Source organism: Schistocerca gregaria, chromosome 3 (genome assembly GCF_023897955.1).
Source record: "Schistocerca gregaria isolate iqSchGreg1 chromosome 3, iqSchGreg1.2, whole genome shotgun sequence".
NCBI lineage: Eukaryota > Metazoa > Arthropoda > Insecta > Orthoptera > Acrididae > Schistocerca > Schistocerca gregaria.
Window position 1 is genome coordinate 662,602,799 of NC_064922.1, and position 16,677 is coordinate 662,619,475.

Below are 16,677 nucleotides of genomic sequence, written 5' to 3' on the forward strand. Positions count from 1 at the left end.
GTACGGAAGTGAAACATGGACGATAAATAGTTTGAACAAGAAGAGAATAGAAACTTTCGAAATGTGGTGCTACAGAAGAATGCTGAAGATTGGATGGGTAGATCACATAACTAATGATGAAGTATTGAATAGGATTGGGGAGAAGAGAAGTTTGAGGCACAACTTGACCAGAAGAAGGGATCGGTTGGTAGGACATGTTCTGAGGCATCAAGGGATCACCAATTTACTATTGGAGGGCATCGTGGAGGGTAAAAATCGTAAAGGGAGACCAAGAGATGAATATACTAAGCAGATTCAAAAAAAATGTTCAAATGGCTCTGAGCACTATGGGACTTAACTTCTGAGGTCATCAGTCCCCTAGAACTTAGAACTACTTAAACCTAACTAACCTAAGGACATCACACACATCCATGCCCGAGGCAGGATTCGAACCTGCGACCGGTCGCGCAGTTCCAGACTGTAGCGCCTAGAACCGGTCGGCCACTCTGGCCGGCCACTAAGCAGATTCAGAAGGATGTAGGTTGCAGTAGGTACTGGGAGATGAAGAAGCTTGCACAGGATAGAGTAGCATGGAGAGCTGCATCAAACCAGTCTCAGGACTGAAGACCACAACAACAACAGAGTAAAATTACATCAGAATCCACCAGGCAAACACTACTTTTAACAAGAGAAGGAACATTTTCATATCCAGCAGCACAGACGAACATCTTAGAAAACATCTCATAAGAATGTTTCTTTGAAATGTACGGCTGTACGGAAGAGAAACTTGTGGAGGGACAGTAGAAGGGGAAAATATGTGAGGCAGACCAAGACTAGAATACATAAACCGTATTAGGGAGGATACCAGTTGTACCACCTATACCAGTCTCAAAAGTATGCAAGGAAAGCAATGTATAGTGAACTGCTGCTAATGAACCTAATGGTTGAAGACCTCTTAACCAATACATCACAAGATATTTCTCACATTTAACTGTGAAAAGACATTTATACTGTGTGTAAGTAGCAATTCAGAAAAAATTACATTAACAAATTATCTGACATCACATTATAGCCTTTCAAACTGCTTATTCAAAAAATGGAAAATTTTATTGGTTGATGCAACTATTAATGAGCAAATTTCTTATTGTACACTCACATTATTTTATTGCCTGACCTACCACACACAAATGGTACCAATCAGTCAATTATGTCCGCATTTTTTCTCCTTTATTTTGTTTCCTAACTGACAAAAGAAGTAGAAATTCTGGTCACTACTTTTTTACATTTTTTAAAAGTGAAGTAGCTTGGAATTTCCATAGCACATACCTATGACAGCTTTGGCAAGATGTCAAACCAAACATGTAAGTTTTCTGGGCTTGGCACCATGTCATGTTTTGAATAACTATCATTGATGAAACCAACATTCTTGCCATGGGAGCAATGGCCATTTTCTGTGTCTTTGGTTGTATAATAATAATATTGGCGTGTGACGAGGGCCTCCCGTCGGGTAGACTGCTCGCCTGGTGCAAGTCTTTCGATTTGACGCCACTTTGGCGACTTGCGCGTCGATGGGGATGAAATGATGATGATTCGGACAACACAACACCCAGTCCCTGAGCAGAGAAAAATCTCCGACCCAGCCGGGAATCGAACCCGGCCCCTTAGGATTTACAATCCGTCGCGCTGAACACTCAGGTACCGGGGGCGGACCCTTTGGTTGTGGTTTCAAAAGTGATGGTTATTTACAATTTGATGCAGTACTAAGTCCAGAAAACTTTCATGTTAACTGACTAACCACATCAGTCTATGTAATTATACTGAATCAAAGTTGCCAGAAGATTTACAAATCATATTGGAAATCTATATGTAACAAAAGTAAATCACTTGGTATATGTCTGACGTATTTTACTAATTACTGTACCAAGTAACAGATTTGCCTGACACAGCCTTTGGTTAAATCTATAAAGCAGTCAACACTCAAAACACTTGGGAATTTCCAGTATTAATTTTATACTGTAGGCTGTTTTCAGACTCTCTGAGAGATCAAAATTGTTTGTCAGACCAAGACTTGAGCCTAGTATAGTACAGGGCATCACTGACATGTACCGCTCACACCGGGATCCTGAGTATAAGATCAGAATAATTACTGCACATACAGAGGCATTCAAACAATCATTCTTCCAGTGCTCCATACGTGAATGGAACAGGAAGAATCCCTAATAACTAGTACAATGGGATGTACTCTCTCGCATGCAGTTGATGATGGTTTTCTGAATGTAGATTTAGATGTAGACGACACTCAACTGACATGCTAAAAGACTGTCTTTCTTGCAGAAGCTGGTGGGAAGACGAGCAACAAATCCTAGAACGGAATCTGTAACACTCTTCACAGAAAGTTTCAGCTTTGTCCATTTAACTACAGACAGCCTCAACACACAATTTCATTTAGTATGCAGAACATCCTTCAACAGCAACAGCATAATCTTACTGACAAGGAGAGGTCCTTACTGATGCACTTGACTATCTATATGGTAGTGTAGGTCAAGAACCCCATATCACACCCTGAAGCCATTCACCCTGGCGGGCACTCATTTAAGAGTAAAAGCCAAAAAACAATTTGGCCTTTTCTCTCTCTAAAAGAAAACCTCCTCCCAAACAGGCCATGAAGGCCCAACAGTACCGACTGGTAGCCATGTCACCCTCAGCCCACAGGCATCATTGAATGCGGAAGTGAAGGGGCATATGGTCAGCGCACTGCTCTCCCACTGCCAGATTCTGAGGACACACAGCTTTCCTCTACGGTGAGGACATAATGCGCAGTGTGAGACTGTTAGAAAAACTGTGGAAAGAGAGATCACATCTGCTGAGTTCTTCGGCATTTTCACAACGCTGTCGGGACAAGGAGGTAATTCCTCGCTTTGCAGTAGTCAAGCACCACATTCGAACTGCTGCAGCGGACAGAATTTTGAAGAGGACCAGTCTCGCCATAGTGAGACAGCGGATACGACAGACAAGGTACGAGCTTGATCATAATGCCAGGAACCTACTTGAGTGTCATCTGTCTTTGTCATCAACATCGTCACCATTTGATTGGGAGTTGGTGGATGTAGCCACGGCAGCACAACAACATGCACGTTTATCCAAGGCAACGTTGAAGCAATGTGCCAAGTTCGATCAACTGGATCACGAAAGAACTGTTGTGAAACCCGATAAGGCCCATAGAACGGTTGTTAATCTTTCCAACCAAGAACTGGATGATGGCTCTATATCAGCGCTGAGTAAAGGCCTCAACTTTTCTCCAGCTGCACGACATCTGCCAATTTTGGATATAATTAGTGGAATAGAGCAGTGCATTAGAAATCTTTTGCACGATGCAGCTGAGGACGTCAGGCTAACTACCAGCCATATCCTGGCGAAAGCTAAGCCACCAAAATCTAATATTAGCTAGGAGGAACAACGTTGCTTACGGTTATTACATGAGAATGAAGACTTGAATGTCTTGCCAGCCGACAAAGGGAATGCCACCGTGGTTCTGAACTCTGCAGACTACCACCTGAAGATGCTACATTTATTAGAAGACCCTGTGTACCACAAGCTTAGTCGTGATCCCATACAGGTCATTGTCAGAAAGACAGGGAAGTTATTGAGGGATTCTGGCTTACCAGATGAAGTGGTGAAGAAATTAACACCTTATGCCGCCAGACCTCCCAGGTTTTATGGATTACCAAAGATACATAAGAAAAGTGTTCCCCTGAGGCCCACTGTTATTGCAATCAGTTCGCCCACCTACAGACTTGCTTAACATCTGGCAGCATTATTAGCACCAAAATTGGGACACTGTGAACACCATGTTGTCAACTCGCATAAATTTGTTGAGACATTCAAGAGAATGAAGATAGGCCCAAACGACCTAATGGTTAGCCTGAACGTTGTGTCACTTTTTAAGAGGGTGCCAATACGAGATACGCTGGATCTTTTGGCCCAACATTTTCCATCTGGAATCATTAAGTTGTTCCGTCACGTCCTGACGACAACGTACTTTCTATACTGCGATGAATATTATGAGATGACTGACAGCACAGCCATGGGATCAGCACTGTCTCCAGCAGTTGTAAATTTCTTCATGGAGCACTTTGACGAGCAGGCTCTGCAAACTGTGACATTATGGCCATCTTGCTTTCTACGGTATGTTGATGACACCTTCCTGATATGGCCTCATGGTGAAGATACACTACAGCAGTTCCTCGATCATATGAATGGTGTCCATCCCAACATTAAATTTACTGTCGAGATCGAGAAGCACGCCAAGCTACCATTCTTGGATGTTTTGGTTGAGTGGACAGCAGGAGGCCAGCTTGGTCATTCAGTGTACTGAAAACCAACACACACTGATCGGTACTTGAACGCCAATAGTTTACACCACCCTGTACACAAGAAAGCTGTCCTGAACACGTTGGTCCATAGAGCCAAGATTATCTCTGACGACAACCACCTACAGTCTGAATTGCACAACTTAAAATGTGTTTTCAGGGAAAATGGATACAGCAAGAGAGACATTGCAAATGCTTTCGAGGGCCGCCAATGAAATACACCTGGTGAACCAATAGAAGAGGCCAAATGGACTGTATTCCTGCCATACTTTGGAGCAACTAGCAGTAAGTCAGGACGTCTGCTGCAGAAACATGGGCTTAGACCAGTGTTCCAGCCTGCCCCCAAGATACGAGATATGTTGCACCTTGTTAAAGACGATATTGCTCTTTGAGTGTCCGGTGTGTTTGGTGTACCCTGGGAATGTGGCAGCATGTACATTGGACAGATAATTCGCACAGTTGCGGAGCGTTGTACTGAGCACAAGCACCATATAAAACAAAGGGAGCTTGACAAGTCGGCTATAGCGGAGCATTGCCTAGAAAACGGACATAAAATACAGTTCGAAAATACAAAAGTGTTGGCTCATGCGTCTACATATTGGGACTCCGTTATAAAGGAAGCGGCTGAGATTCGCTTAAACAACAATTTCAACAGAGATCGGGGATACACACTCAGCAGGGCATAGGGACGGGCGTTGGACATACAAAGAAAGCAGAGACAGATGCGCACTGTGGGAGCGGCAGTTTCAAATGTGGCGCTTGCCCCTGGTGTCACCTGACGTCACCGGTGCAGCTAAAGGCAATAGCTCCGCTAGCTGCCGGGGTCGACTTACGCGCGCACGCCACATTGGATCAATCTGAGTGGCTGCTGATGATGTCATCATGCCTATATAAGCGAGAGACCATAACAGCCCCAGCAGTCAGTGAACTCCTGACAACGATGGTGGAGATGGCCATCGTAAGATTGAGGATTTTACTCGAAATGACGTGGCCGGAAAAGTGAGGACTTTTTATTCATGTATGCCGTCGCGAAAGACACAGGATGTTATCATTACAACAGAGTTCTGAAATATTACATTTGTTGGGATATCTGTGACAGCATTGAGGAAAATCGGTATTATTTTCTTCTTCTACAGCAACTGAAACTGATTCATAGGCAGCACAGCTCAATACAATCTAAGGGCTTCAGAATTCAGATAGAAACAAATATGTGCACAGCCTGTAAAATATTCATTCTCATTACATCCTATTTACAAGGACTGAAACTGATCTCTGCACAACAGACATTCTGTGTACAGCTATTACAGGGTGGATTTTGTCCAGGTCTAGAGGCTGCAGGTGACTTACACAGTTAGAGAACAGATAGTCCTGAGTAATGTAATTTCCTTTGTGTGAGCAGGGCACCTGTCAACAATAAAAATGATTTTTCTTCAAGCTGCAACTTCACACAAATTTCAACAGTCATCCAGACACTGCTAATAAAATAGTAGCTGCATCGTAGTGGTTTTATGTTTTTACTTCACATGGAAGATTCGAATTTTCCTGTAAATGGCGGCAACTTTTCACTGCTGTTTCTGTTAACACACACTAGAGTCGTCATTTCCTTTTGCCTCTGTGACACTGTCCCTCCTTGAGGGACATAAATTTGTAGAAAATCCCAGTGCCATCAGCAATGAAAATATTTCTGGAGCCTTGTTACGTTATTAGCCATGTAAAAACATTCCTCTTAAATGTTTAGTACCTCCAGAGCCTATCGCCTCACTTTCTTTACTTAAATTTTGCTAAGGGAACACAGGGCAATTCGAAATTACCAACCAAAAACTATGAACTACCTATCAGCAAGAAGAATTCGTTGTGAATCACTGACGTTTTCACTGTCAAGAATTTATTGCATTCATTAGAAAGCATTGGAAACTCTGTCATAACTTGGGCCCTGTTGCGAACTGTTTAATAATTGCCTCTTAAAAGCTGATTTTTTTCTTAAAGCTGTGTTTGTTGAAACCAAATCTCAGTGACACTGTTCTTATAGTGATTTTATTGGATTCGACTGAAATATTCACTAAAAGCAAATTTGTTAATACAGTATTTTACTGTAATTTTAGAGTTTTCTCAAACAATTTTTTTTTATTTCCCTGTACAACATTTAAAGCTAAAAGTTCATAAATTAAGTATTACTCAACTTAGTTAGAGAGCTACCCATGGTGGGTCAAAAGATTTGATGGTATTTGGCATCATGGTAATTTTCTCACCTTAACTTGCTGGCTCAACACCAGGGTGTATGTTGTCATAGAAAAAAGTGTTTATTGTGTGTCACTATAAATGTTTCCTTATATGTCTTTTTTCATATGTATGTTGCAGAGTGCCGCTGCAAAATTCCATATCGATTGCCTACAGTGCAACAGTAGCTCGAGTGACAAATATGTTCCTCTATGAGGCATATGGGCTCTAGAAGATGAACAAAAGTAATGGTAGAGCTATAATTTTGATTGTTTTAATGGTTCCAAAAAAGGTTGTTTGTTTCAATGGTTCCAAAAAGGTTTAGCAGTTATGATTGGGTTTTGAGCAGTTGTAGTTGCAGTTGAGCTTTGGGTGCTCACAGCAACTGAGTAGGTACTGACTATATATGTCTTGGAGTCCAGATATAGCTGGGAGTAAGTTTGCACGTGTGGTGAGTCTACTATAAAGAGAGTGACTACCGGAAACTTCTATAGTTTTTACCGGTGAAGTATAGCAGAATGGGTTATGATTATTACTGCCAGAATCAGTTTTAAATGCTTGGTAGCACTGTAAATAAAGAGAGATCTTGTGTTAAATACAGCATAACTCCACTTTTACATTTTTCAATGGACTTTAAAAAATGGTGCAAAGTATGGGAAAATGTAAAATGCGGAAATTAAATGTTTATGCAGTAAAAGTCATCTACAAATTCGCCCTTGTATTTTCGCAGTTTATGTGTAATTTGCGTACATAACCGGCACTAAAATATGCATCAGGGGCTTCTTTATTATCTCTTAAAGGTTGTCTGAATTTTCATTAAGTAAATATCAAGTGGGTCCCATTGGCCAGCACCAGAAAAGGTATAATTTTTATTTAATTGTTTAACTTTGGGGTCTACAGTTGTGGTGACACCTACGTGTTTTGTTTGTATTTTTATTACGATTCGTTGTCATTGTTGTTTGGGTAATTAGCTTTGCTTGTGCTCATTCACAGCTGACTATATCCTGATAAACAATATAGATCAAATAAAACTTTGTTTAATGATAAAATAAAGTTCTCAACTACTTATTTTCTGTTAGCAACATTAGAAAGATACAGACATGTGAGTTTTCAGATATACAATTTACATACATTATGTCCATCTACGTGACAATAATCTTTTAAACACTATATGGTAGAAAAAAGGTGGAAAATAATTAATTAGCACAGTTAGCAAAGATAAAGGAAGTATCTGACAGTAATTTTCTTAATAGGAAAAAAGATAAAGAAAAATATCTGATTGAAATCGATAAACAATTAGACAGACTAAAATTATAACTCTGACTCGGCAGTTAATTTTGTCTTTGCTTGAAGTTGGGAAAAGTTACATGACAAAAGAAAGATTTGCAGTTAGTATGCATATTTTGATTAAATCTAAGTTTAAAATCAGCTTTGCTAGAGCTAGGTTTGCCCAAACATTTAACATTTTCATCCAAGGGACACTGGAGACAAAGTATCATGAATGTTTATAAAAGTTAATAATATTATTTATGCAAGTCATCAGTGTAGTAGTGGTACAACTGTGCACAGTTTATGGTGTATAAGTAAACCGTAATGGCACACATATCAATTCATATGTCACATCGCATGTTATCCTTGTAATTATTAGTTAGGAAAAAGGACCTACACTTTAATGAGACAGTAACTGAACTAAGTGTCAGTAAAATGTGAATTACAAGTCAATAAAATGGTATGAAGATTAGCATCTCCAAAACGAAAGTAATGTCAGTGGGAAAGAAATATAAACGGATTGAGTGCCAAATAGGAGGAACAAAGTTAGAACAGGTGGACAGTTTCAAGTACTTAGGATGCATATTCTCACAGGATGGCAACATAGTGAAAGAACTGGAAGCAAGGTGTAGCAAAGCCAATGCAGTGAGCGCTCAGCTACGATCTACTCTCTTCTGCAAGAAGGAAGTCAGTACAAAGACTAAGCTATCTGTGCACCGTTCAATCTTTCAACCAACTTTGTTGTATGGGAGCGAAAGCTGGGTGGATTCAGGTTACCTTATCAACAAGGTTGAGGTTACGGATATGAAAGTAGCTAAGATGATTGCAGGTACTAGTAGATGGGAACAATGGCAGGAGGGTGTCCACAATGAAGAAATCAAAGAAACACTGGGAATGAACTCTATAGATGTAGCAGTCAGGGCGAACAGGCTTAGATGGTGGGGTCATGTTACACGCACGGGAGAAACAAGGTTACCCAAGAGACTCATGGGTTCAGCAGTAGAGGGTAGGAGGAGTCAGGGCAGACCAAGGAGAAGGTACCTGGATTCTGTTAAGAATGATTTTGAAGTAATAGGTTTAACATCAGAAGAGGCACCAATGTTAGCACTGAATAGGGGAACATGGGGGAATTTTATAAGGGGGCTATGCTCCAGACTGAACGCTGAAAGGCATAATCAGTCTTAAATGATGATGATGATGATGATAAAATAATACAAAATTAGCTTAAAATACATATTTTTATAAAAAGAGACCCACCACCAAGTTATTAATTTCTCACAATTATTTAGCCAAAAGACTGAAGCTATTCAAATAATTTTAGTATCAACTGAAAGATATACTATAGGTATTACACATTTGATGTACAAGTTCTATTCGTATTATTCTACCATAGCTTCTGTTCAGATCAAGTTTTGCAATGTTTGTAGTAGTTATTGTACTGAGAGCTCCATAATCCATAAAAACCTTAATAAAACAGTTGTTACACCTCTCTGGAATATTAATTTCTAACAAATTTAACAACATTCATTGAAGGAAAAAACTGTCTGTCTTACCTCTGCTGTGCAGATCTATTCTCTCTGATGCCGCTAGTAAGGGACAGGCTGACCTTAGGGGTGCCAGCACCCGTTTTGTTTTGTACTGGTTTTCTGTGTGGTGTACCAGGAGCTGACTTCCGAGGTGTTCCAACTTCTGGTGAAGTTCCTCGTCTTGGTGGGGTGCCAGTGCAAGCTGAATGAGAAACTATCTGCCTTTTTTTAGGAGTGCAGGAACCATCTTCCACATTACGCATAACAACAATTTTCTTGGCACTAGGAGATGATGTTACAGTTCTTCTCTGATGATCTACATTTGTATATTCTTTCTTCTGAATGTTGACACATAGATCTGTCTGCTTTGGAGACGTTACTGAAATATCCCTTTGTGCTTTTCTTACACCAGACGGTGGGGTACTTTGTGAAGTAGGTCTTCTAGAAGCTACTGTTTTTTGCCCTGGGACTAATGCTGTTAGTTTCTGAGGTGTTTTGTGCACAGTCGTGTGCTTACTGGAGTTGATGCTGCAACATAAAGTTCTAACACTTTTATCTACAAAAAAGAGAATTTCACATTTATAAAACATCAAAACACAAGACTTTTAAGCACTAAGTGCAGGCAGTCGGAGGTCAGATTAGGGGAAAATCTAATGTAGACCAATAATGTTAGTTATTATCTCCTATACAGTGAGTTGTAACTGATTACAACATATTAAAAAATACTCCATCTTCTTTGGGCGCGCACCCAAAATATTTTTAGTTCACATTTCAATATTTCAGCTGACGTACTTTAAGCCATTCTCAAAATGAGTAGCTTGCAAGTTTTTAAATCATTTTACACACTTTGGAGTAAATGTGCATGTGGGACATAAATTAATCAGCATAAAAATGCTTTAATTGGAGCACAAAAAGGTTAATATGCTCCAGTTTTACAGAATTCTGAATGAAAAGTGGGGTAGCAGCTGTCTCATTCTACCTTACTCAGCACCATTAAAAGTATTCCCAAAAAGTTTGGCATGGGAGCATATTCACGATCTTTTTCACATGCAATTTACCTGTCACCTCAACTGTAATTCATTCATATCCGCTAGTCCATCACTGTGTAAGTCACTCCTACCCAGCCACTCCCACTTGCCCAATCTCTCTCACTCATTCAGCCCGACTCATTGTCATGATCTCTTTGAGTCTCTCCAACTGTCACTGTCTCGCAGCCACAGCCTTGTTTGTTCTGTTCTACTATTATTGCCCCCTCTCACTGTCACTATGTCCCTCTTGCTCTGTTACTGTTACTACCTCATTCATTTCTCCCCACTGTTGCTATTTATTCTCACTGTCACTATCTCTCTCTTCCCCACTGTCGCTGTCACAGACTATCTTGTCATTATAATTGGCTCTCACCCACTTCTACATTATCCTTCTGTTTATTCCTCTGCCACTGGCACTGTCTCCTCCTGTCTTTTCCTAGCATTGTTGTGTTCACTGTCAACTATGTTCCACTGTCACTGTGTCCCTCTTTCTCACACTGGCATTGTCTCCTTTGCTCTTTGTATACCACTACCAATGTTTACTATACTCCAGTATTTATTACTTTTCTGTATCTTTCACTCTGCCACTGTCTTCTTCTCTCATAAAAAAGCATAAATATGTTCACATGCCAAAATTTTTTTAAAGGTGTTGAAAAAGGCAAATGAGGCAGCTGGTACCCCACTTTTCAGTCAGATTCTTTTGTAATAGGAGTATATTAGCCAGTTTTTGTGCATCAATAAGAGCATTTTTCCACTGGTCCTCTTCTTTTCCATGCTACAATAGGGCATGTCATTTACATGAAAAGAATTTTGTGAGTCGGTAAAATTTTGGTAGTTTACTTATACAAAATCAAAATAATGCATAACAAATTTTACATCTCAAACTGGATTTTACATCCACAAAAATTTTGCATGTGCTTCAACACTACAATATGGGATTCCCACAACCTTTGTTATGTGTTAAAACATTTTATAAACCACAATTTCACCTCACACCTGATATTACATGCATATTTTGTGTGTGCATGCATGGTAACTCTGAACCTCTGTATCTTGAAAAGGGATTAACATATCAAGAAAATATTCAAGATCGGATCTTAGGAATATATTGCAAAAATTTCAGCCTTTTGATGCGAATAGACCACCTGAATCCGTGTTTTTTTTCTGTTTTTCTCAGAAACTTCCAACAAATTAAATGGTCCCTCCATAAGTCCCTTAAAGTGTACCACAGACCACGTATAATGCAAAAAGAACACAATTTGCTCCATTTGCTTAAGTTGGAGGAAGTGTTTCATATTCATAAACTGACACTATATTTTGGGATAATTTCACTAATTAAGGTAATAATAATTACATTAAGATGATCCCAAACATTTAACATTTTCACCCAAGGGACACTGGAGACAAATATCATGAATGTTTATAAAAGTTAATAATATTATTTATGCAAGTCATCAGTGTAGTAGTGGTACAACTGTGCACAGTTTATGGTGTATAAGTAAACCGTAATGGCACACATATCAATACATATGTCACATCGCATGTTATCCTTGTAATTATTAGTTAGGAAAAAGGACCTACACTTTAATGATACAGTAACTGAACTAAGTGTCAGTAAAATGTGAATTACAAGTCAATAAAATGGTATGAAGATTAGCATCTCCAAAACGAAAGTAATGTCAGTGGGAAAGTGTTCCTTTATGGCATTATAGAATTTTTCTTTTTAATATCATTTATTCTTTGTTGTGTGCTTAGAGCAGATGATAACAGTAAGCTTCTGTCGGAACTGGTCATCATGATATCTATTTTTGCTTTAGAAGACAATTATTTCCAAGAACTTAGGTAGTTGTGTAGAAATGTGGTGCTACAGAAAAATGTTGAAGATTAGGTGGGTAGAACACGTAACTAATGAGGAGGTATTGAATAGGATTGGGGAGAAGAGAAGTTTGTGGCACAACTTGACTAGAAGAAGGGATCGGTTGGTAGGACATGTTTTGAGGCATCAAGGGATCACAAATTTAGCATTGGACGGCAGCGTGGAGGGTAAAAATCGTAGAGGGAGACCGAGAGATGAGTACACTAAGCAGATTCATAAGGATGTAGGTTGCAGTAGGTACTGGGAGATGAAGATGCTTGCACAGGATAGAGTAGCATGGAGAGCTGCATCAAACCAGTCTCAGGACTGAAGACAACAACAACAACAACAACAACAACAACAACAACAACATAAGTCTTTCCGCTCCCGGGATTGGAATGGCTCCTTACCCTCTCTCTTAAAACCCACATCCTTTCATCTTTCCTTCTCCTTCCCTCTTTCCTGACGAAGCAACCGCCGGTTGTGAAAGCTCATAATTTTGTGTGTTATTTTATTGTGCCTGTCTACCGGCGCTTTCTCGCTTGGTAAGTCTTGAAATCTTTGTTTTAATATATTAATATACTAGTATAGATATATACACACATAACAGTTTAAATTCAGTAGTAACTTTTAAATATCAGGATAACTGTATCTCAGCAATTTCAGTGTAATACCTGTGGGCAGGGACATCTCTTGGGGTAGCCTCTACTACGTCGTCGTCATCATCATCACTTTCCAACACTGCGACACTCAATGATGGTGGTGGTGGAGTCTGCTGATATGACGGTGGCCCACAGTTTTTGGCATCAAATTTATACTGTGAAAGTAAGACACTGTAATATTACTTGCACTTATTCACACATTAAATGAGCTCACACTATTATTTTTACAAAACAATCTAGTCTTAAAATTCCATTTAGGTATTAAATTGTACATCCTATGAACACAGAGTGTAAACAGTATACCATAAAAATACCAGCTAAAAAAATACTTCATTGTAAACTAAACTAAAATTAGGCTGGAGTGGAACCACAACGGTCACGCACAAAGAATGTTTTCAGGGAAGCGCATTATAACTGCATTATGCGCTGACATTTTCCATTTTGTCTGTATGTAATTGTGGAAACAGTCGTCATCTCAAAATTATTTTCAAACTGAGATCAAATGCGACTACACTGTCTTGGCCATGGATCTAGGCTATATTTTAAGTTAATACTACTCGTGACACACACTAAAATTAAATTGCTGATACAATACCTTCAACAACAGGCTACTGTAAAATAAATGTTCTTAGTGTAACACAATATTTGTTCTCCAGAGGGATATTATTCAAGTATGTACAAATTTTGTAGATAAAGAAACCTAGATCACTTTATGGATTAGTTTATTTGTGACACTGTTTCAGATCTGTAATTAAGTTTGCTGAGTAAGATTTTTTATTTTCTTTATAAGGTTTCACCTTTTGTAGCCTGATAATGTACAACACTTTATTAAAAATAAAACATAAGATGAAAGATCAACTCAATAGTTTTTCTCGCAAGTGTTCAATATGGGCACCATTTGTAACAAGGCACACATTGAATCGATAGGATAGTTCTTCCAGAATCTTGACCAGTGTGTCTGGAGCAATTATTGCAACAACTGATTCAATACTGTTTCTTAATGTGGGTAGATCAGATGGTAGCAGAGCCACATACATGAACCTTTATCGACCCACAAAGATAAAAACTGGATGGCAACATATCGGGTGAATGTGGAGGCCATGTGAAACAAGCTCTTTCATCCAGCCTCTTGCAGCCAATGCAGCGGTCAAACAGAATGTCATTTAACTAATCGCTTACCGAGCTATGTCACTGAGGTGTCGCACAATCTTGGTGCCAAATAAAGTTCTGTGGTTCAGCTTCTCAAATTGAGGAAAGAGCCATAATTCTAATGCATCAAGATAAGAAGCACAGGTTACAGTTGCCGGGGTACAGTGCAAAAACATATTCAATTTAGGGGAGTCTTGTTGCAATTGTAGCATTTTGTGGGGATTTGCTGCCTCCCAGACGTGTACATTGTGTGTGTTCATATTTCCACAAATGTCGATTCATGACTGAAGATGACATGATCCAGAAAATATTTATTGTCTAGTAGCAATGTTTTGTTAGTAAAGTTGGCCAAGTAAACTGTAATCTGTAAGCTTTAGAGCTTGTAACAAGTGTAGAAACAAAACTGATTGACTTGCTTTTTCATATGAAATATCCTCTATAATTGTAAGATGAATGTAATAAATGCCACAAAGCCTTAAAACCCTGATATTAATTTCAATGCATCTGGTATTAAGCAATTGTGGTGGCTTTATTAACAAAAACTGCTACATACATACTTGACAATGTTTTCCCGTTTGCTAAGGGCTACTAAAATCTTTAGTCCATACTAATACTAAAATTATATCAACTCTCTCCAGTTGTTTAAAACCTTTTTTTTCCCATGAAAATGTTTCAAGTACCAAAAGTAGGAACCCATGACCATCAAATTAAGAAATATTATTTCAACCAAGACTCTCAAACATAATTTGAAAGGATTATATGCAATAGCAAGAAGAAACTTGGAACCAAGAAACAAGAAAGCATAAGGAAACTGTTCTCCCGTGCTTTCTAAGGGAGCATAAAAACTTTGAGTAACTTTGCTTGGGTTCCTATGCAGCAGGGCAAATTGAGAATCAGGGCAATTATGCCACACACCATATGAAGTATCGAGAATTTTTTCAGTGTTATCGGGGTTACACAGGGATATACAGAACTGAAATTTATTTGTAGCACCAATTGCATGCAAAAGAACAACTGACCAGCTGGGCTATCACATGTTGAAGCCATTGGGTAAATAAATTTGGATTAGAACTACTTGTTTAAAATACTACAAAACAAAGATTCAGAACTACGCTGCAGAGCAATCTGTTTAACCCTGGCCAACAATGTTAATTTTTGCCATGCATAACTCTGCTGGGCTCAACTGTCACAGGCCTTAGCAGCCCATGAGAAACTATAGAAAAGCAATTCCAAGAATACACAAGACGTTATACAGCAAGCAGATGACTTTAAGCAATAAGATCTTATGTGTATGCTTCAACAGGACAGTTGTTGGATGTTTCATTGCAGCTCTTTCATACTTGCACTGGTTCTATACGCCTCTGTGGCCAGTCCAACTGCCTGATTGACTGAATCTAATACTCTGAGTTGGAGCTGACCTTGCATGTTATACATCGCCTTCTTCATTATTTACAGAACACCAAACCTGTACAGTTGTATGACCTAACTACATTGACCAGCCCCGGAGGTTGACTGGTGTTGAAGGGTTGTATTCAGTATTATTTGGAGTGGGCAATGAGATGGAGAAAGCGGAGAGTAAGAGAGATGGTTGGAGGGAAGGATGACGGGAACAGAGAGACAGCAGGCCATCAAATAGTGATGTGGTGCTGTTGAGATTCCTCTCGCACAGAAGAGTAAGAGTGTGTGTGTGTGTGCGTGTGTGTTTTGCACAATGACTTGGAGGACTGGGCGAAGCGGAAGGACTGAGCAGAGGAAGGAGACAGCAGTTAGGTGGGATATGAGTATAGAATGATGTGGGGAAGCATATGGACATGCCTTAAAGTGGGTCTCAGGACAGGGGCTAGTGGAAAGCTAGCCTACCAGAGATTACAGCCAAGAGGGTTACACAATCAAAGAATGGGTTTTATGGAAGGTTTCAAAGTACTTAGGTCACAGAAGCAGCATGTTACACCACTGGATGGTCAACTCTACTCTTGGCCATAGTTCGGCTTTAGCCAGCACTTAGAGATCTGCTTGGTAGTCATGTCCACATAAAAAGCTGTACAGAAGTTATAGCAAAGGTGGCATAAAAAAACTGTAATTATTTAAACTTTTATCACTGCCACTTCCACTATTAAAAACATTTTTTGTACTCATCTTTAGGAATGGCTGCCAGCTTCTCCCTCATTGTTTCTTGACTTCTTCCACATTGTCACATTGGTGTCCTTTCATGCCCCTTTTCATAAGAAAAAGTTGCACGGAGCCAGGTCAGGTGAGTAAGGTTCGTGGGGTAACGGAGTAATGCCACTTTTAGCCATAAACTGTCTAACAGAGATGGCATGTGTGCAGGTGCTTTGTCTTGGTGGAAGTACTATCTCCAGTCTGCTCAAATTTCCTGTTAAAATTCGCTGCATCGACCTCCAAGATAACTTACTAATCTCTGACAGTCGATCACATGCCTGTCGATTGATCGACTGTCTTGTGAGCACAAGCTCTCAAATTTTTCAATATTTTCATTGATTCTGGCCATTGATTGATATCCAAAATGAGGTTTGTCATCAATCGATATGTCACCATTTTTAAATTGAGCAAACCACTCATAAATTTGAGCTATTCCCATAGTGCCATCTCGGTAAGTTGCTT

The 16,677-nt window shown here is 39.5% G+C and overlaps 1 protein-coding gene across 3 annotated transcripts in view; it reads right to left on the reverse strand.

Annotated features, from left to right (window-relative positions):
- Nucleotides 1-16,677, reverse strand: part of LOC126354915 (breast cancer type 1 susceptibility protein homolog) — a 245,320-nt gene that overhangs the window by 65,142 nt on the left and 163,501 nt on the right. For 2 of the 3 annotated variants that reach the window (XM_050004984.1, XM_050004986.1), the window contains 2 exons: nucleotides 12,919-13,061; nucleotides 9,389-9,904 (listed from right to left, as the gene is read on the reverse strand). In XM_050004984.1, the coding sequence (XP_049860941.1) occupies nucleotides 9,389-9,904; nucleotides 12,919-13,061 (659 nt within the window). The remainder of the gene's footprint in view (nucleotides 1-9,388; nucleotides 9,905-12,918; nucleotides 13,062-16,677) is intronic. The other variant, XM_050004985.1, reaches the window with a different exon arrangement.